Here is a 21,948-nt window from a genome sequence, read left to right as displayed (position 1 = left end):
GCTGTTATGCGCTACCTTCTCCTGCAAGACAGAGGGCAGTGTGTCAGTGAGTATCCTGCAAGGTGTGTAGATGATGTGCCTGTGATGCTTGAATAGCTGCCAGTGTGTGTGACCTGTGAGTGGCGGCTATGTGGCCTGCAAGTGTGATACTATGTGAGGGTGAGATGCAGCATGCCAAGTGCAGCATTGTGTATGGATGGACAGTGTTTGTTGGTGGGTGGGTGATGATGGGTGTGATGTGTGGAGCAGTGGTGGAATTTTTAATTGTTATGATTTGGAAACTCCAGTTACATTTTTCTTGAATCCAGTGCAAAAGTCAGCTTCGGTGGGCAAGCCCACACACTCTTCGAACTGAAATGTGACTTCATGTATCAAGTAGTCTTGGGTAGCAGATCTCATGGTGATCAATGAAACCTTTTGACCATAAGTTCACTATTGTCCTTTTAGGGAAGGAAACCTGCCGTCCTTACCCGGTCTGGCCTACATGTGACTCCAGACCCACAGCAATGTGGTTGATTCTTAATCGCCCTCGACACCATCCAGGATAAAGCAGCCCGCTTAATTGGCACCCCATCCACCACCCTAAACATTCACTCCCTTCACCACCGGCGCACAGTGGCTGCAGTGTGCACCATCCACAAGATGCACTGCAGCAACTCGCCAAGGCTTCTTCGACAGCACCTCCCAAACTTGTGACGTCTACCACCTAAAAGGACAAGGGCAGCAGGCACATGGGAACAACAACACCCGCACATTCCCCTCCAAGTCACACATCATCCCGACTTGGAAATATATCGCCATTCCTTCATCATCGTTGGGTGAAAAACCTGGAACTCCCTTCCTAACAGCACTGTAGGAGAACCTTCACCACACGGACTGCCGCGGTTCAAGAAGGCGGCTCACCACCACCTTCTCAAGGGCAATTAGGGATGGGCAATAAATGCTGGCCTTGCCAGCAATGCCCACATCCCATGAACGAATAATAATTTTAAAAAATGGCCTAGCAAACTACTCAGTTGTACAATCTCACTACAGAAAGTCATAATAAGAATAAAACCGGACGGACCACCCGGCATTGGACCTCTAGGCACCGGTCACAACAAAGGCAAACCAAGCCCAGTCGACCCTGCAAAGTCCTCCTCATTAACATCTGGGGACTTGTGCAAACTTGGGAGAGCTGTCCCACAGACTAGTCAAGCAACAGCCTGACATAGCCATACACACAGAATCATACCTTTCAGCCAACGTCCCAGATTCTTCCATTACCATCCCTGGGTATGTCCTGTCCCACCGGCAGGACAGACCCACCAGAGGTTGTGGTACAGTAACATACAGTCAGGAGGGAATGGCCCTGGAGTCCTCAACATTGACTCCGGACCCCACGAAATCTGATGGCATCAGGTCAAACATGGGCAAGGAAACCTCCTGCTGATTACCACCTACCGCCCTCCCTCAGCTGATGAATCAGTCCTCCTCCATGTTGAGCACCACTGAGGGTAGCAAGGGCACAGAAAGTACTCTGGGTGGGGGACTTCAATGTCCATCACCATGAGTGGCTTGGTAGCACCTCTACTGACCGAGCTGGCCAAGTCCTGAAGGACATTGCTGCCAGACTGGGCCTGCGGCAGGTGGTGAGCGAACCATCACCAGGGAAAAAGCTACTTGACCTCGTCCTTACCAGTCTATCTGTCGCCGATGCATCTGTACATGACAGTATTGTTAGGAGTGACTACCACACAGTCCTTGTGGAGACGAAGTCCCGTCTTCGCACTAAGGACACCATCCAACGTGTTGTGTGGCACTACCACCGTGCTAAATGGGATAGATTCAGAACAGATCTAGCAGCTCAAAACTGGGTATCTATGAGGCACTGTGGCCATCAGCAGCAGCAGAATTGTATTCCAGCACAATCTGTAACCTCATGGCCCGGCATATTCCTCACTCTGCCATTACCAACAAGCCAGGGGATCAACCCTGGCTCAATGAGGAGTGTAGAAGAGCATGCCAGGAGCAGCACCAGGCGTACCTAAAAATGAGGTGCCAACCTGGTGAAGCTACAACTCAGGACGACATGCATGCTAAACAGCAGAAGCAATATGCAATAGATAGAGCTAAGCGATTCCACAACCAACAGATCAGATCAAAGCTCTGCACTCCTGCCACATCCAGTCATGAATGGTAGTGGACAATTAAACAACTAACGGGAGGAGAGGCTCTGTAAACATCCCCATCCTCAATGATGGCTGAGTCCAGCAATTAAGTAAAAAAGTGCAACATCTTCAGCCAGTAGTGCTGATTGGATGATCCATCTCGGCCTCCTCTCGATATCCCCATCATCACAGAAGTCAGTCTTCAGCCAATTCGATTCACTCCATGTGATAGCAAGAAACAGCTTAGTGCACTGGATACAACAAAGGCTATGGGCCCCAACAACATCCCGGCTGTAGTGCTGAAGACTTGTGCTCCAGAACTAGCCGCGCCTCTAGCCAACCTGTTCCTGTACAGCTACAACACTGGCATCTACCCGACAATGTGGAAAATTGCCCAGGTATGTCCTGTCCACAAAAAGCAGGACAAATCCAATCCGGCCAATTACCGTCCCATCGGTCTACTCTCAATCATCAGCAAAGTGATGGAAGGTGTCGTCGACAGTGCTATAAAGCGGCACTTACTCACCAATAACCTGCTCACCGATGCTCAGTTTGGGTTCCGCCAGAACCAGTCAGTTCCAGACCTCATTACAGCCTTGGTCCAAACATGGACAAAAGAGCTGAATTCCAGAGGTGAGGTAAGAGTGACTGCCCTTGACATCAAGGCAGCATTTGACCGAGTGTGGCACCAAGGAGCCCAAGTAAAATTGAAGTCAATGGGAGTCAGGGGGAAAACTCTCCAGTGGCTGGAGTCATACCTAGCACAAATGAAGATGGTAGTGGTTGTTGGAGGCCAATCATCTGAGCCCCAGGACATTGCTGCAGGAGTTCCTCAGGGCAGTGTCCTAGGCACAACCATCTTCAGCTGCTTCATTAATGACCTTCCCTCCATCATAAGGTCAGAAATGGGGATGTTCGTTGATGATTGCACAGTGTTCAGTTCCATTTGCAACCCCTCAAATAATGAAGCAGTCCGTGCCCGCATGCAACAAGACCTGGACAACATCCAGGCTTGTGCTGATAAGTGGCAAGTAACATTCGCGCCAGACAAGTGCCAGGCAATGACCATCTTCAACAAGAGAGAATCTAACCACCTCCCCTTGACATTCAATGGCATACCATCGCCGAAGCCCCTAACATCATCATCCTGGGGGTCACCATTGACCAGAAACTTAACTGGACCAGCCACATAAAAACCGTGGCTACAAGAGCAGCTGGGTATTCTGCGGCGAGTGACTCACCTCCTGACTCCCAAAGTCTTTCTACCATCTACAAGGCACAAGTCAGGAGTGTGATGGAATACTCTCCACTTGCCTGGATGAGTGCAACTCCAACAACATTCAAGAAGCTTGACAGCATCCAGGACAAAGCAGCCCACTTGATTGGCACCCCATCCACCACCCTAAATGTTCACTCCCTTCACCACCGGTGCACCGTGGCTGCAGTGTGTACCATCCACAGGATGCACTGCAGCAACTTGCCAAGGCTTCTTCGACAGCACCTCCCAAGCCCACGTCCTCCACCACCTAGAAGGGCAGCAGGCACATGGGAACAACACCACCTGCACGTTCCCCTCCAAGTCTCAGGCCATCCCGACTTGGAAATATATCGCCGTTCCTTCATCGTCGCTGGGTCAAAAATCCTGGAACTCCCTACCTAACAGCACTCTGGGAGAACCTTCACCACATGGACTGCAGCGGTTCAAGAAGGCGGCTCACCACCACCTTCTCAAGGGGAACTCAGGATGGGCAATAAATGCTGGCCTTGCCGGCGACGCCCACATCCCATGAACAAATAAAAAAAAAGTTACACAGTGGAAATAATACGGCTTAACACTAAGCTTTTGATCTTTTTGACCTTTTTGACTGCCGGACAAATAATACTCTTGATAGGCCATGAATCATGTCTGTTAAGAAGTAAAATTAAACACAAGAAAGAGCAAACATGGCAGCTTTTGCTAAATCACAAAAATTAACTCTCAAGTCAAAATAGTAAAATATTTCAAAGATCTGGCCATTCTCTGTAGTGTTACATTTTTGCTTTGAACCAACATCTGTGTAGCAGTACAGCAAGAAATGAGCTGCAGAACTGGGAAAAGGCTCAGTATTTTATTCTCTGTCCGGCAACTCTGAGCACAGAGCTGTTAATCAGTACCAGCAGCAGACACCCTGGGTTAAATACACACACTCACACTACTGAATCACCAATCCCCCAAAATTTGCTTTGTCTCCTTTCTGCAGCCGAGTAAACATTTTTTTAAAATGTATTTTTCCGTCCAGAGAGGGCATGAATGTTAGTTTTGTGTCCCTTAACTGATTGTTTGCCAGATCAAACAGCCTGGCTTGTTCATTGATGACCACATTGTTTTGAGCCTCTTCTAAATAAAATGGTGAGAAAGCTTCACCTCCCACAGTTTGTCTTAAGACCATGTATATTTTCCTGAAATGCAATTAAAGACATCAGAGAAGAGAAGGTACGCAAGGTCATACCATTGACATAGCTATGAATCACAGATGGTGGGAATCCTGGTCCAGATAATAAATATTCTATCTGTACTGGCTGCCTCCCAGCTGTGCAGTTACCAATTTAAAATGATCACAGTACCAGCAGTTGCAAACGCCCATAAAGAAATGCTAATATATGATTTGAAACAAGTTAGATCTTTATCCATCACAGAAATTTCATAGAATGGGTCAACGTGGATGTATGCTAATGTTGCACAGCATGATTTCATCTTAGTACTTCTGAAAATTAATATTTAATTCATGTGGGATGAAGTATTGTTCTTGTAATTGCTTTGCACTTTCTGCTTTATGAGAAAAGCAGTAGTTTTAACTATTGTTTTTTCCATGCACGGGACTTCAAGGCCTAAAGAGATCTTACTACAGTTTCTGCTAAAGTTCATTTTAAAGGAGCTTGAGATGATGAATTGAAAACTGGAAAATGCTTAATTTCTCAACAATTGTAAGTTGCTAGGTGACAGTAGGCCGAAACATAATTTGAGTGAACTGAAGTGGATGACAACATTTTTTGAAGTATGTGAAACAGAAGCAGAGCTGTCTGAGACTTCTACCTTCTCAGATAGGACATGACAGAATAAAGACTGGAAAATTGGGGGATGAACCAAGAGAATTGGAAATAAAGAGATAGTCTTCTCATCTCACAAAATCAGTAGTCTTCCAGTTGCAGTACTTTATGAAATCTGACACCGTGTGTATGAATTTTCAACTTCTCATTTTAATATTTTTGAAGAACTTCTGATTTTTTTGCTTCCCTCACCAATTGTCTCCCTACCAAAAGGCCTTGATTCCTTGCTGTGGTACCGTTCCACAAACATCAATTGCCCTCCATTGCCTCACATAACTGGCCATTGCTAACTATTCATGTGAGTTGTCCACAGGTTATTCGGCCACAGGGTACATAACCTGTCCTCATCCAAAGTCTACACATGCATATTGCTGTCCTCATCCAACAACTAAATGTGGACACTTTCAGCAGAAGTTGCTGGATAATGATTAGGCACTTTTCACTTCTTTAACCCTGGAGCACCAAGGGCACTTGTAGCTTTCCTGTTGCAAGCTGAGATCAGCTGACACAACACATTTAGTCCCATTTGCCTACCCTTTTCCTTTTAATTTTTTCTTTTTCAAATATTTATCTACTTCCCTTTTAAAAGCTATTGTGGATTCTATTTCCACCAGTTTCTGATAGATCATTCCACATCCTAACAACATTCTGTATAAAGAGATTTCTCCCAACCACTCTTTCTGCTCTTTTGGTGCTGATGTCTTATGCCCTCAAGTTACCAACTCACCAATTAGTGGAAATAGTTTTTTTTCCTATTTATCTTATCACAAGCATCCAAATTTGAACATTTCTTTCAGATCGCCTCATAATCTTCCTTTTTCTACAACAACAATAACTTTCATTTCTAAGGCGTCTTTAACGTTAAAAAAATCCCAAGGTGCTTCATAGAGGCGTAATTAGACAAAAAAAAGATGCCCAGCCAAAGAAAAAGATAAGGAATGGAATTTAAGGAGGGTCTTAAAGGAGGAGGGAGAAGTGGAGACGTGAAGGGATTTAGGGAGGGAATTCAAAAGGGTGGAGCCTAGATAACTGAATGCACTGTCACCAATAGCGGGGCGAAGGGAGGGGGTGTGCGCAAGAGGCCAGACTCAGAGGAACGGAGAGTTCTGGAGGGGGTGGGAAGGTGCGCTGTAGAGCTGGAGGAGGTTACAGAGATAGGAAGGGGCAAGGTCATGAAAGATGAGAATTTTAAATTTACACATTGGGGAATCAGGAGACAATGTAGATCAGTAAGGTCAGGAATGATAAATGAGCAGAGATGGCACAGGATAGGATCTGGGCAGCAGAGTTTTGGATGAGTTAAAGTTTACAGAGCATGGAGGATGGGAGGCCGGCCAGGAGAGTATTAGAATAGTTGAGTCTGGAAGTGACAAAGGCATGGATGAGAGTTTCAATAGCAGATAGTCTGAGGCAGGGGAGGAAGTAGGCTATGTTATGGAGGTTAAAGTATGTGGTCATTGTGATAGAGAGGCTATGGGTCGGAAGTTTAGTTCAGGATCGAATAGAGCTCTGGTTTGCAAACAGTTTGGTTCAACTTTAGACAGTGGTCGGGGAGTGGGATGGAATCAATGGCAAGGGTATGGAGTTCGTACCAGGTGCCAAAGGCAATGGTTTCGGTCTTCCCTGTATTTACTGGAAGAAATTACGGCTCATCCAGGACTGAATATCGGACAAGCAATCTGACAACACAGAGGCAGTGGAGGGGTCAAGAGAGATGGTGAAGGGGTCAAGAGAGATAGTGGAGAGGTAAAGATGTGAGTCATCAGCATATGTGTGGAAGCTGACCGTATGTCTTCGGATGATGTCACCAAGGGGGCAGCATGTAAATGAGGAGGTGGGGGGGAGGTCTAAGGATAGATTTTTGGGAGACTCCAGAGGTAACAGTGCTGGAGTGGGAAGTAAAACCCATTGCTGAAGATGCTCTGGCTACAATTGGATAGGTAAGAGTGGAACCAAGTGAGGTCACTCCTATTTTCTACAGAAAATAGCCCCAGTTTCCCTAACCTCTCTTCGAAACTAAAGCATCTCCGTCATGTCATCTTATGAAATCACTTTTGTGCCTTGACATCCTAGAGTAGGGCCCAAAATTCAGACATAATATTCTAACTGCGGCCCAATCAGTAATTTCTATAGGTTTAACATTACCTCTTTCCTTTCTGTACCCTTTATCCCTATTTATAAAACTCCTGTGTTTTTTTTACAACTTTGTTGTCGGCCCACTTTTAAAGATTTGTCTATCTGAACCAACGTCACTCATTTCTACTATTTTTAAATTTTTACCATTAACTGTACATGTCCTCTCGTTATTCTTCCTCCCAATATTAATTGCCTTATATTTCAACATCTACCAGCCTAATCCATTAACCTGTCAGTGTCCCCCTGAAGTCACATACAGTTAACCACACTCTATTTTTATGTCATTTGCAAATTTTGATATTATGACACCAGTGTCCGGATTGTATGTACATATACATATATAAGAGAGCAATGATCCTAACACTGACCCTGGGGGATACTGCTGTTCGTCTCCCCACTAGCCTAAAAAGCATCCATTAATCACTACTCTCTGTTTTCTGTCCTTTTGCCAACTTCCTATCCATGCTGTCATATTGCTTTTAGTACCATGAGCTTTAATTTTATCAACAAGCATCCTGTGTGGCACCTCATCAAATGTCTTTTGAAAATTCATACACACAACACCCACTGTATTTCCTTAATCAATACACTGTCATTTCCTCAAAGAATTCTATTAAATTTGTCAGATGCTGCTTGCCCTTTACAAATCCATTTTACCTGTCCTTAGTTAACACATGTCTTTAAATAGGTGAGTATTAATTTTATCCCATTTTCTGGTCTCCAGAAGCTTATGCACAATTGACTTGCCTTTTACAAATCTTTGCTGGCTGTCTTTAATTAAACCATGTCAGCATTAATGTTATCCTTTTTTATGATGTGGAGATGCCGGTGATGGACTGGTGTGGACACCGTTCACCTGAGGAAGGAGGAAGCCTCCGAAAGCTTGTGGAATTTAAAATAAATTTGTTGGACTATAACTTGGTGTTGTAAAATTGTTTACAATCCTTTTTTATAGCCTTTAGAAGCTTACCCACTACAGATGTTAGACTCACTGGTCTACAGTTACCCTATTTATCCTTTTCTCCCTTTTTGAACAGACATTACATTGGCAAACCTGCAGTCCTCTGGCACAACTTTCACATCTAAGGCTGTTTGAACAGTTAAGGTGGGAGTCCCTGTTGTTTCCTCGTGTATTCCAGGATGTATACCATCAGGACCTGGTGCCTTTTCTACTTCGAATTCCACCTATTTCAATGCTACTTCCCTATCTGTAGTTGTCGTATCTATTTACTCCATTTCCTCTTTTTGTATCATTTAATTTCCAATGTAATTTTTTTGTGAAAACTAAGGAAAAAGAGCTCATTTAGTATCTCTGCTATTTCTTTATCCTTCATGGGAAGATCTCTTTTTTCATCTCTCATTGGCCCTTCAATAATTCTTCTACTTTTTATTTGTTTATAAAATCCTTTACTATTTTCCTTTTATGTTACTTGCCATTCTTTTCCATACATCTTGTAAAGATTTTTGGTTATTGTGCCAGATATTCTCTCAGGTTCAGTGTCACAGAAGCTTCCTGTGTGTACCTAATCAAATGTCTTTTGAAAATCCACACACACAACACCCGCTGCATTTCCTTAATCAGTACACACTGTTATGCCCTCAAAGAGCTCTAATAAATTTGCCGGATGCAACTTGCCATTTACAAGTCCATGTTGACTGTTCTTAATTAACTCATATCCCGCAAGTGGATTTCATAGCTCCTATCATCCAGCATGCACCTTATACTACTGCCCAATATGCAGTGAAATAATAGCATGGTTAGGGAGCATAACAGAGAATGCATTCTAATATACCAGCTATTGAATTATTGAATGTGTCATTACATGCACTCTCCTGTCTTTACAGAAGGCAGACTGAATAGCATCCTGTCAAGACAATGCACAACTTCAAACCAACAACTGGTTTATTTTACATAAAATACATAAAGTACAGGTTGAACATTTAAGACACTCATTTTCCTGCAGTTCTTGATTATGGAAAAATAATAAAGATGCCACCTTGCTATCTCTCCAGGTATAGGCCCAGTTTCTAGTTAAGCTATTCCAAAGCTAGCGAATCTAAACTTTCTGGCCTAGAAATTCATTGGCGCCGCACCTCTTCTACAGACATAAAATGGGCTCCTAAGCGTCCAAACTGGTGGGTGGTGTCTGTACACACATTCCGGACTGGATGTGAGAGCCCGCCATATTGGAAAAGGCTCCAATATAGGCGTCCAGGGCCCACGCCTGAAACAGGCGCTCGGTTCCCTATATGCCGATACAAAGGGCCTGACACCTGTTTTAGAACTTCTTGGCAAAATTGGTCTGCCCTGAATGCAGCCGGCGCTGCAGCTGAACTCTGGCCACAGGTAGCTCTGTGGTTCCCAATGTCCCCAAATGTGAGTGGTGATCCTGTACTAGGCAAGGATGCACTATCGTGATTTCACACTCTGTCTGCGTACCATTCATTATGATTGGATTTAAGTAAAGAGTCAAATCTGTAATCATCATACAACTAGCAGTCTCATATCTTACAACTGAATGCAGTCTCCCAGATCGTGTCATGGGACCCAGCAGTTGTTGAACTTGTGACCCATCTAGTTACATATAAAGCATCAAATTTCTTTGTTCACCAATCCAGAGTCACTGTGCACAGGCTCAACAACTAGTTCACTGAGGGATTCATCCATGAGATGGCATAGGGCATCTAAACTCCCACCCATGTGATGGATTACTGGTGCTTGTGAGGCCATAGAATGATCGGTGCGTTTGCCTAGCTGTTTGAGAGTTTCATATTCCTGGTCAAATAACCATACTCTTAAATTGTCTGGCACCACTTCCAGAAATCTGTCCCCTAACAGGTAAAATCCAAATTGGTACACCCCTTTTTGCCTTTCATTTTTTTTGTTTTCCTTCTATATTTTCTATATTGCACTTGATTTACTTTTTATTTATTAGCCCTAGATTTATCATATGCCTCTTTTTAAAGTTATATTTTAATTTCTCAACTAATCCAAGAAACTCCACTTTTGTTAGACCCCTTTTACTTCTTTTGGGAATATATATAGTGTATACCCTAATCATCTACAATTTGAAAGTTTCAGATTGTTTATCCACTGTGTTAACAGCCAATTTTTCTTTCCAATTTATGTAGGCCAGTTCCTTTTTTATCTTTGTGATATTAGCAGTTTTTCCAGTCCAGTAATTTTACCTTTTTAAAATTTTGTTTTTATATTCGTTCATGGGATGTGGGCGTCACTGGCATTTATTGCCCATCCCTAATTGCCCTTGAGAAGGTGGTGGTGAGCCGCCTTCTTGAACCGCTGCAGTCCGTGTGGTGACGGTTCTCCCACTGTGCTGTTAGGAAGGGAGTTCCAGGATTTTGACCCAGCGACGATGAAGGAACGGCAATATATTTCCAAGTCGGGATGGTGTGTGACTTGGAGGGGAACGTGCAGGTGATGTTGTTCCCATGTGCCTGCTGCCCTTGTCCTTCTAGGTGGTAGTGGTCGCGGGTTTGGGAGGTGCTGTCGAAGAAGCCTTGGCAAGTCGCTGCAGTGCATCCTGTGGATGGTACACACTGCAGCCACTGTGCGCCGGAGTGAATGTTTAGGGTGGTGGATGGGGTGCCAATCAAGCAGGCTGCTTTGTCCTGGATGGTGTCGAGCTTCTCGAGTGTTGTTGGAGCTGCACTCATCCAGGCAAGTGGAGAGTATTCCATCACACTCCTGACTTGTGCCTTGTAGATGGTGGAAAGGCTTTGGGGAGTCAGGAGGTGAGTCACTCGCTGCAGAACACCCAGCCTCTGACCTGCTCTTGTAGCCACAGTATTTATATGGCTGGTCCAGTTAAGTTTCTGGTTGATGGTGACCGCCAGGATGTTGATGGTGGGGGATTTGGCGATGGTAATGCTGTTGAATGTCAAGAGGAGGTGGTTAGACTCTCTCTTGTTGGAGATGGTCATTGCCTGGCACTTTTCTGGCGTGAATGTTACTTGTTACTTATCAGCCCAAGCCTGGATGTTGTCCAGGTCTTGCTGCATGCGGGCACGGACTGCTTCATTATCTGAGGGGTTGCGAATGGAACTGCACACTGTGCAATGATCAGCGAACATCCCCATTTCCGATGGAGGGAAGGTCATTGATGAAGCAACTGAAGATGGTTGGGCCTAGGACACTGCCCTGAGGAACTCCTGCAGCAATGTCCTGGGGCTGAGATAATTGGCCTCCAACAACCATTACCATCTTCCTTTGTGCTAGGTATGACTCCAGCAACTGGAGAGTTTTCCCTCTGACTCCCATTGACTTCAATTTTGCTAGGGTTCCTTGGTGCCACACTCGGTCAAATGCTGCCTTGATGTCAAGGGCAGTTACTCTTACCTCACGTCTGGAATTTAGCTCTTTTGTCCATGTTTGGACCAAGGCTATAATGTGGTCTGGAGCAGAGTGGTCCTGGTGGAACCCAAACTGAGCATCGGTGAGTATGTTATTGGTGAGTAAGTGCCGCTTGATAGCACTTTCGATGACACTTTTCATCACTTTGCTGATGATTGAGAGTAGACTGATGGGGCGGTAATTGGCCGGATTGGATTTGTCCTTCTTTTTGTGGACAGGACATACCAGGGCAATTTTCCACATTGTCGGGTAGATGCCAGTGTTATAGCTGTACTGGAACAGGTTGGCTAGAGGCGTGACTTGTTCTGGAGCACAAGTCTTCAGCACTACAGCCGGGATGTTGTCGGGGCCCATAGTCTTTGCTGTATCCAGTGCACCCAGCCATTTCTTGATATCATGTGGAGTGAATCGAATTGGCTGAAGACTGGCTTCTGTGATGGTGGGGATATCGGGAGGAGGCCGAGATGTATCATCCACTCGGCACTTCTGGCTGAAGATGGTTGCAAACGCTTCAGCCTTGTCTTTTGCACTCGTGCTGGGCTCCGCCATCATTAAGGATGGGAATGTTCACAGAGCCTCCTCCTCCGGTTAGTTGTTTAATTGTCCACCACCTTTCATGACTGGATGTGGCAGGACTGCAGAGCTTTGATCTGATCCATTGGTTGTGGAATCGCTTAGCTCTGTCTATAGCATATTGCTTCCCCTGTTTAGCACGCATGTAGTCCTGAGTTGTAGCTTCACCAGGTTGGCACCTCATTTTTAGGTCCGCCTGGTGCTGCTCCTGGATGCTCTTCTACACTCCTCATTGAACCAGGGTTGATCCCCTGGCTTGTTGGTAATGGTAGAGTGAGGAATATGCCGGGCCATGAGGTTACAGATTTTGCTGGAATACAATTCCGCTGCTGCTGCTGGCCCACAGCACCTCATGGATACCCAGTTTTGAGCTGCTAGATCTGTTCTGAATCTAACCCATTTAGCACGGTGATAGTGCCACACAACACGTTGAATGGTGTCCTCAGTGCGAAGACGGGATTTCATCTCCATGAGGACTGTGTGGTGGTCACTCCTACTGATACTGTCATGGACAGATGCATCTGCGACAGGTAGAGGACGAGGTCAAGTAAGTTTTTCCCTTGTGTTGGTCCTTCAGGATTCGGCCAGCTCGGTCAGTAGTGGTGCTACCAAGCCACTTATGGTAATGGACATTGAAGTCCTCCACCCAGAGTATGTTCTGTGCCTTTGCTACCCTCAGTGCTTCCTCCAAATGGTGCTCAACATGGAGGAGGACTGATTCATCAGCTGAGGGAGGACAGTAGGTGGTAATCAGCAGGAGGTTTCTTTGCCCATGTTTGACCTGATGCCATGAGATTTCATGGGGTCCAGAGTCAATGTTGACGACTCCCAGGGCCACTTCCTCCTGACTGTATATTACTGTACCGCCAACTCTGGTGGGTCTGTCCTGCCTGGTTGGACAGGACATACCCAGGGATGGTGATGGAAGAGTCTGGGACGTTGGCTGAAAGTTATGATTCTGTGAGTATGGCTATGTCAGGCTGTTGCTTGACTAGTCTGTGGGACAGCTCTCTCAATTTTGGCACAAGTCCCCAGATGTTAGTGAGGAGGACACGACAAAGGCAAACCAAGCCCAGTCAACCCTGCAAAGTGGCTTGTAGGCCATTTCAGAGGGCAATTAAGAATCAACCAAATTGCTGTGTGTCTGGAGTCACATATCGGCCAGACCGGGTAAGGACAGCAGCTTTCCTTCCCTCCTTTTCAATTCCTAGGTTGTACTTTCAAGCAATACTGCTTAAATAACATCTGATTGCTTGGTGTAGATACAGGGAGCCCACAATTCTTGGGCCTGAGAGGCCACTTCAAAGACTTAAGTTGGGTGGGGGCTGGAGCTTGGGGCAGGTCCCAGTTCCACCAGGTTTCTGCCCATTTTCTGGTTGATGAAAAATTCTGACAGAGGTAGGGTTGGATGTCATAAGAGGCGGGACTGGTGGGATGACATCACCCTCTAGAAATCCTGCCAGTACCATATCACTCACACTCCACACAGAGTACTGTGTACCAGGACAACATTCTAGTGGAATTGCACCCACAATGCCGGTCTTCTGACAGTGACTTTAAAATCTTCAATCAGCTTGCTTTGTGCAAATGACCAGTTCATGGAATTTGGGATGGGGTCAATGATGGGGCAGACTGATAGCTGGAAATCTCACCCCAACACATGTTTGGTGGCAGAGCGGGCCTGCAGGAATTTCAGGCTCAGGATATCCGTGCCACGTAAATACTGTGGCTACTAGAGCAGATCAGAAGCTGGGTATTCTACAGTGAGTGACTCACCTCCTGACTCCCCAAAGCCTTTCCACCATCTGCAAGGCACAAGTCAGGAGTGTGATGGAATACCCTCCACTTGCCTGGATGAGTGCAGCTCCAACAACACTCACGAAGCTTGACACCATCCAGGACAAAGCCGCCCGCTTGATTGGCACCCCATCCGCCACCCTAAACATTCACTCCCTTCACCACCGGCGCACCGTGGCTGCAGTGTGTACCATCCACAGGATGCACTGCAGCAACTCGCCAAGGCTTCTTCGACAGCATCTCCCAAACCCACGATCTCTACCACCTAGAAGGACAAGGGCATTGGGCAGATGGGAACAACACCACCTGCACGTTCCCCTCCAAGTCACGCACCATCCCGACTTGGAAATATATCGCCGTTCCTTCATTGTCGCTGGGTCAAAATCCTGGAACTCCCTTCCTAACAGCACTGTGGGAGAACCGTCCCCACACGGACTGCAGCGGTTCAAGAAGGCGGCTCACCACCACCTTCTCAAGGGCAATTAGGGATGGGCAATAAATGCTGGCCTTGCCAGCGACGCCCACATCCCATGAACGAATAAAAAAAAAGAACTTGTTCTATGTGATATTCATGAAATGGTGCTAGAGTAACATATGAGCAACAGATTTTGGCAGGCTACAAGTTACATCAGTCAGAGTTTGGATATCAGAGTCATTCTGGTGCGGGAAATAGTCTTACCATATGGTGTCAACGGTCACAGTTGAAGGTTCTGTGCCTCTTGAAAGGCACTTGCAAATGGATGTTTTATCTCTAGAAGAAGCTGCACATGCTGATCCATTTTTGCTGTGTTGATTAATTTTTGTAGTTGCCTAATAATGGGGACAATGAACTGTATTTGATGTGTGATTGTTTGGTGGAGTATTGCAATGGCAGAACTTGGAGTCAGTGTTCCATGTGGTACTGTAGTTACTGCGCACCGAGAGTGCTATTTATTTCTAATGGGTTTGCTCATGCATGTAGAATGGCTACTTGGATGAGGTACTGGAGGGTGGGTGGCACCAATGCAACTGCGCTCCGCAAGAGTCTGTGACCCCGAATTTCCTTGGGGATTTTGCTGACATCCTGTCACAGCTCTGGCAGATGTACGGCAGAACCCACTGGAAAATGGCAGGGTTCCAGTTGCACCAGGTCTCCGCCAATTCTGGGATTTCCCTGTTCGCCTTGTAAGGTTACAAAACTCCGCCAGCCCCTTACAAGGCCACTGTCTTCAGGGCACGGCCCTGGGGGAGGAGCCAGAAAACGGGGACTCTATGCTCAAGGAGTTCAAAAATGAGGGGCCACAGATTCAAGAATAAATGTAAGAGATTTAGAACAAAGGGCAGGAGAAACCTCTTCATATAGAGAGTTGTGTAGCTATGGAATTCACTTCCAGGGTTAGTGATTGAGGCAGAAAATATGACAACATTCAAGTAAAGATTGGATAGGTGGATGAAAGAAAAGGGATTGAAGAGATTGGGGAACAGGATGGGTAAATGTGATTAGAACTATTTGCTCATGTGGCGGGTGAATGCCGACAAAGACTGATTGGCCTGTTTCTATGTATGGCTGCTGCTTCCTCGGTCCAGTAGGAACTGGACATATAACTGGAGGCTGTTTTACCAAGCGAGGTGAGATATACCGGGTGAAAATGAGCCCCATCAGGTTGGGGGAGCAAATTGAGGGGAGCCTGGACTCTGGAAGAAAAGATGTTTTTAAAAAGAAAAATTATTGGATTGGCCACCTTGCACAAGGGGACAAGGGAGATGTTTTGGAATCTCGGAGGGGAGAGGGGGCTAGGAACCCCCGTTCATCACATGCCAGAGTTTCTGGCTGCATGGGGCTTTGGAGATACATCCGTCGTGACACAGGCACCTGCCAGCCCCATGCAAACCGGATACCCTCTTGTTGATCCGGCAAAATCCAATGGGGTCAACACTGGTGTGATCCAGGCATAAGCGGTGGGATTGTGGCCTGCAAAGTTTTGGGACCAGTGCTTTCAGGAAGGGAGGAGGAATAAATATTTTTTTAAAATCTACCAGCATGCTGTCAAAACTTAAAAACATCATAAAAATTATATACACTGTAATTATAAATAACCTCAGTTTGCTAGCAAGTCATTACTCAGTTAATTGTACTGAAAAACATTAGACCAAATACAGCTTCTGAGTTAGACTGCTTGTTACTGCTGAACTGACCTAGGCCCATGGTGTGGCATTGTCTCTGTGTTAGGCAAATGTTATCATTTCCTGTAAATGTCGGAATTCCCTTAGTATCTGAGTACCATGTTACAAATGGTATATCATTTTTTTAAAAATGTGATTAAAAAAAACATTATGTTTGTGGAGGGAGGCAGTTAGTCATCCTTTGAATTTAGACCAACAGCTGATGTTGCTCCCAGGCTCTCCCAGTCGACCTGTGTATGTAAAATTCTAATCATAAAACTATTTATCTGTTATTGCCGAGGGAAATGGTGCTGAGGATCAGTTTGAAAGCATTATTAAGGTTGTAAATGACATCGTGGAAATTAGACATGTGTCTTCCTCTCTCACACGATCTTTGTTAAATTGGCCTGCATTAGTTTCAAGTTAAACATTAGAAACTAGGTTTTCTGCTCAGTGGGTTAAGGGACAGGAACAGAAGGATCTCATAAATAAATACGTACTTCAGACTATTAAACTGTACAATGAGGAGCCATCCATTCCTATCACTTATTTTTAACACAGGCTGGCTATTTGATTTCTCTTGTGCTGCAAACAACAACAACTTGCATTATATAGCACCTTTAGTGAAGTAAAACGTCCCAAGGCACTTCATAGGAGCAATATCAGACAAACTTTGACACTGAGCCACATAAGAACATGTTAGGACCGGAAGCTTGGTCAAAGAGGTAGGTTTCAAGGAGAGTCTTAAAGGAAGAGAGAGAGGTAGAGAGATTTAGGGAGGGAATTCCAATGCATGGGGCATAGACAGCTAAAGGCACAGCTGCCAATGGTGGAGCGTAGGAAATCGGGGATGCACAAGAGGCTAGAAATGGAGGAACGCAGAGTTCTCAGAGAATTGTATGGCTGGAGGAGGTTACAGAGATGGGGAGGGGCAAGATCATGGAGGGATCTGAAAACAAGGATTAGAATTTTAAATTTGAGGCATTGCCGGACCAGGAGCCAATGTAGGTCAGCTAGGACAGGGAGGATACAGGAAGGCAGAATACCCCCACTGTACTTGGTCATTTACCAGAGGCTGAAGTGATTTATATACAGCATTTATAAACCATTTTTGATGGCTGTTTAATGTAGTTTATTATGATGTAGACAAAATATTGATTCAGCTGCTCATTATACATCTCCTTGATTTAATTGGGAGAGATGTATAACAGACAGCTGAATCAATATCGCTCATTTTACACTATCACCTAAAGTCAAAATTACCCCATATGTGATTTATATAATTTTGTTACATAAATTTTTTAAAGTTCACTAAATGACATCATCAACCTGTCTCTCCTTTCCTTCATCGTTCCCACCTCCTTCAGAACCACCATTTTTGCACTCTTTCTCAAGCAACCCAACCTAAACTCTTAGTAACTTTCTACCTCAAATCTTAATTTCCTCTCCAAGTCATGGAACGTGTTGTTGCCTCACAACTATATTCTCTCATTGCTCTTTACTCGAGTTCTGTCCTCTGTCCTGCCCACAATACCATGATTGCACAGGGTAAAGTTACAAATGACATCATGTGTGACTGTGACCGTTGGTCCCTATCTCACTTCATCCTCGCTGTCACCTTCGACATGCCAACCTCCTCTGCAGTCCATCTCTGGCGCACTGCTCTGTCCTGATTCTGCTCTTAACAATGCAGGTGTTACATTGCTGCCTCTACTCACATGGTCAACTCTAGTGTATATCAGAGGTCAATCATTGGCCTCCTTGTCTTCACTACTGTTACTTTTTGAGTCTTTTCTAACCTTCTTATCCTAGATTATATTGGCTCTCTTCAGTCACTCTCATGAGTAAATCCCAACTCCCCATACCTTTGAGGATGTCTATCCTTGCTTTAAATCTTTTGCTCATGTAACAGGACCTGGAGAACATCCAGGTTTGGGCTGATAAGTGGTAGGTAATATTTGCAACATATATGTGCCAGATAATGACCATATCCAATAAGAAAAGGCTCAACCACCTACCCCTGACCTTCAATGCACCATGATTATAGAGTTCCCTACTATTACCATCCTGGAGGTCACCATTTACCAGACAATATCGTGGCGACAAGAGCAGGGCAGAGGCTGGGTACTCTGTGACAAATGGCTAACCTCCCAACCCCTCAAAGTAACCATCCCCACTCCAGGGAATCAGGGGGAAAACTCTCCAGTGGCTGGAGTCATACCTAGCACAAAGGAAGATGGTAGTGGTTGTTGGAGGCCAATCATCTCAGCCCCAGGACATTGCTGCAGGAGTTCCTCAGGGCAGTGTCCTAGGCCCAACCATCTTCAGCTGCTTCATCAATGACCTTCCCTCCATCATAAGGTCAGAAATGGGGATGTTTGCTGATGACTGCACAGTGTTCAGTTCCATTCGCAGCCCCTCAAATAATGAAGCAGTCCGAGCCCGCATGCAGCAAGACCTGGACAACATCCAGGCTTGGGCTGATAAGTGGCAAGTAACATTCGCGCCAGACAAGTGCCAGGCAATGACCATCTCCAACAAGAGAGAGTCTAACCACCTCCCCTTGACATTCAACGGCATTACCATCGCCGAATCCCCCACCATCAACATCCTGGGGGTCACCATTGACCAGAAACTTAACTGGGCCAGCCATATAAATACTGTGGCTATGAGAGCAGGTCAGAGGCTGGGTATTCTGCGGCGAGTGACTCACCTCCTGACTCCCCAAAGCCTTTCCACCATCTACAAGGCACAAGTCAGGAGTGTGATGGAATACTCTCCACTTGCTTGGATGAGTGCAGCTCCAACAACACTCAAGAAGCTCCACACCATCCAAGATAAAGCAGCCCGCTTGATTGGCACCCCATCCACCACCCTAAACATTCACTCCCTTCACCACCGGCGCACTGTGGCTGCAGTGTGTACCATCCACAGGATGCACTGCAGCAACTCGCCAAGGCTTCTTCGACAGCACCTCCCAAACCCGTGACCTCTACCACCTAGAAGGACAAGAGCAGCAGGCACATGGGAACAACACCACCTGCACGTTCCCCTCCAAGTCACACACCATCCCGACTTGGAAATATATCGCCGTTCCTTCATTGTCGCTGGGTCAAAATCCTGGAACTCCCTTCCTAACAGCACTGTGGGAGAACCTTCACCACACGGACTGCAGCGGTTCATGAAGGCGGCTCACCACCACCTTCTCGAGGGCAATTAAGGATGGGCAATAAATGCTGGCCTCGCCAGCGACGCCCACATCCCGTGAACGAATAAAAAAAAAAGCTTGGGTCATTGCTGCAGAGCAATGGGATGCAGGTTCAATCCCTAACTTTATTGAGTTCCCAATTTGAAATCTGCTAATGTGGCAATATTACAACCAAAGGTTATGTGTGGGGAGAAGAAAGGATCGCCAAGCTGCTTCCACACATCTCATAATGGCTGTTACGGGAGGCTAGGAGAAATCATTTGCCCTCTTGCACACAATAAATACGCTTCTCAGGGAATGAGCAGGGTCTAGGTGGGTGGGAGGGGGGCTGGGGTTGGAGGGGGAACAAAACAAAAAAAAACTCTTTGCCAGTAGTTTATGATGACAAATCTCAGTTCAGAGACAAATGAGGTGGAAATTTGGTGCGATCACGGAGATTGTTGGAAAATTTGGACCAGGACGGGCTACCGCTGCCTCACCACCGGACAAGGATTTCCCTCCCACCGCCCCTGTTGGGACCATCGCTGCTCATTTCTTCCTTGCACTGTAAGTGGCAGCCGGAGGGGAGGGTGGGTCCTGGGGTCACGGCACAGTCCCTCCGCCACGTTTATTGCCATATAGAAGGTGGTGGTAGGTCCTGGGAAGCAGCTGTGAATACCCAAATGGGGGTTGTAGGCCTTGGACTGGCCTCCTCTCCCCACATATGGCCCCAGACACATATCTGCTGAAGGCCTGGGTCTCGACCAAGGCTTTTGGTGGGAGGCCTGTTCCGACCTTCGGAGCGCTTTTCCCTTTTCAATTCTCTCGTCAGAACTTCTGGTGCTGCAGCATCACCAGAGGTTTCTCATGGTACTAGTGGACTCCCCCTTGCCAGCAGGGATCCCACCGGGAGCACACCGTGCATCTCTAATGAGCCCCGATCCATGAAAATCAGCCGGGGCTGCGGCAGACGGAAGTACCATTTCTCCAAAACTCCACACCGAAGAGGAATATCCAGACCATCGTGTTCAGAATAGAAAAAAGTACCAGTATTTATTTCCTATAAATCTCTTGGGTACAGTGTTACAGCTGATTCAAGCAAGCAGTTTATAAATAACTGTAATCTTAGCCATCGTTTCCCTCGTGGCCTGTGTTCCTAAGCCCTTTCACACAGTTGACATTTAGTTCCTTTACTGGAATCTTGTATGCTTTGCTGTTAGAAATCCACTGACAGGATTGCAAAAGTCCTAGAACAGAAAAAAAAAGACTTTTATAGGATTTTGGACTGATATATAAAGGAGTAATCATGGTGAAAGGCCTGTTAAAAATCCACACGAGGAGAAGCATTCACCTTCGAATGGTGAATCACTGCTGCAGGGATGTATGTATTCGATTGTTGAAACATGGGCCAAAGATCGTAGCCAGAGGAATCGGTAACATCTTTCTTCAATAATAAACCCCTTGCTGCATGAATAATTTTTGAGTCACTGATGCCAATTGATAGATTTGGTATTAGGGAAACATTCTAGGTTAACATGCTGATTTATATTGATTCAGTTTTGTGAAAGAATTATATATTTTAATTCAAATTGTGCTTTGATCAGTATCAAAAATGAAAGACATTTGTGTTGTCTGTACCTCAGCTTATCTAATCTGGCGTGTTATAGCTGGATTGCTCTTTGAAACCTTTTATTTAAGGTTATAATAAATACACCATCAGCTCTATTATGAAAGGTATGAACAGCAGCAATTGATGCCATTATACAACAAAAGACCAGTAGAAATGTAAATAAGCTGTGGTTACCAGTTTATAGGCTCCACAGACCTAAATCTTCACCTAAGAGTAAAATGAATGAATGGGGTGACATATGGGAATTGTACTCTAGTTGTGACACTACTACACACTTTCTCAAAATGGCACTGTGGAATTCCTTTTTTCTGTTATAACACAAGGTGACAATTGCAGCTGCATTTAAATGCAGCACATTTACTGTTGTAAAATATTAAATAGTCCTATGTACCGTGCCGTTGTAAAATTATTTGAAAGCAATGAATTGATTCTGTTTCAGATACTGAGCATTGGAAAAATAACTACAATAAGTAATGAAGATGGTTCAGGATTATGTATTTATGTATGGGCAGGAAATCTGTATAGTAGGAGTTACTGTTCATAGGAATAATAAGCATAGATCAAAGTCATACATGAGAAGAAATTAGTCAAGAATAAATTGGACTCTTTAAAAACAAATGTGGGTAATACTGCAAATGAAAATAAGGAAATGGCAGACTTGTTGAATAATTACTTTGTGTCAGTCTTCACAGTAGAGGAAGAGGATAATATACCCGACATTCCAGGGAAACTAACAATGAATCAAGGACTGGAACTCACCAAAGTTAACCTAAGCAAGAAAACAGTCTGAGAAAAAATAATGGCACTAAAGACTGACAAATCCCCAGGACCTGATGGTTTCCACCCCAGGGTTTTAAAGGAAGTAGGTGAGGAA

General features: G+C 45.3%; 1 protein-coding gene across 1 annotated transcript in view; it reads left to right on the top strand.

Annotated features, from left to right (window-relative positions):
• frmd3 (FERM domain containing 3) overlaps window positions 1–21,948 on the top strand; it is a 241,215-nt gene that overhangs the window by 207,788 nt on the left and 11,479 nt on the right. Inside the window, exon 14 of the mRNA XM_067982208.1 lies at window positions 1,242–1,275. Within this exon, the coding sequence (XP_067838309.1) occupies window positions 1,242–1,275 (34 nt within the window). The remainder of the gene's footprint in view (window positions 1–1,241; window positions 1,276–21,948) is intronic.

Source organism: Heptranchias perlo, chromosome 4 (genome assembly GCF_035084215.1).
Source record: "Heptranchias perlo isolate sHepPer1 chromosome 4, sHepPer1.hap1, whole genome shotgun sequence".
Taxonomy (NCBI): domain Eukaryota; kingdom Metazoa; phylum Chordata; class Chondrichthyes; order Hexanchiformes; family Hexanchidae; genus Heptranchias; species Heptranchias perlo.
This window is presented reverse-complemented; position numbering and strand designations above follow the sequence as displayed.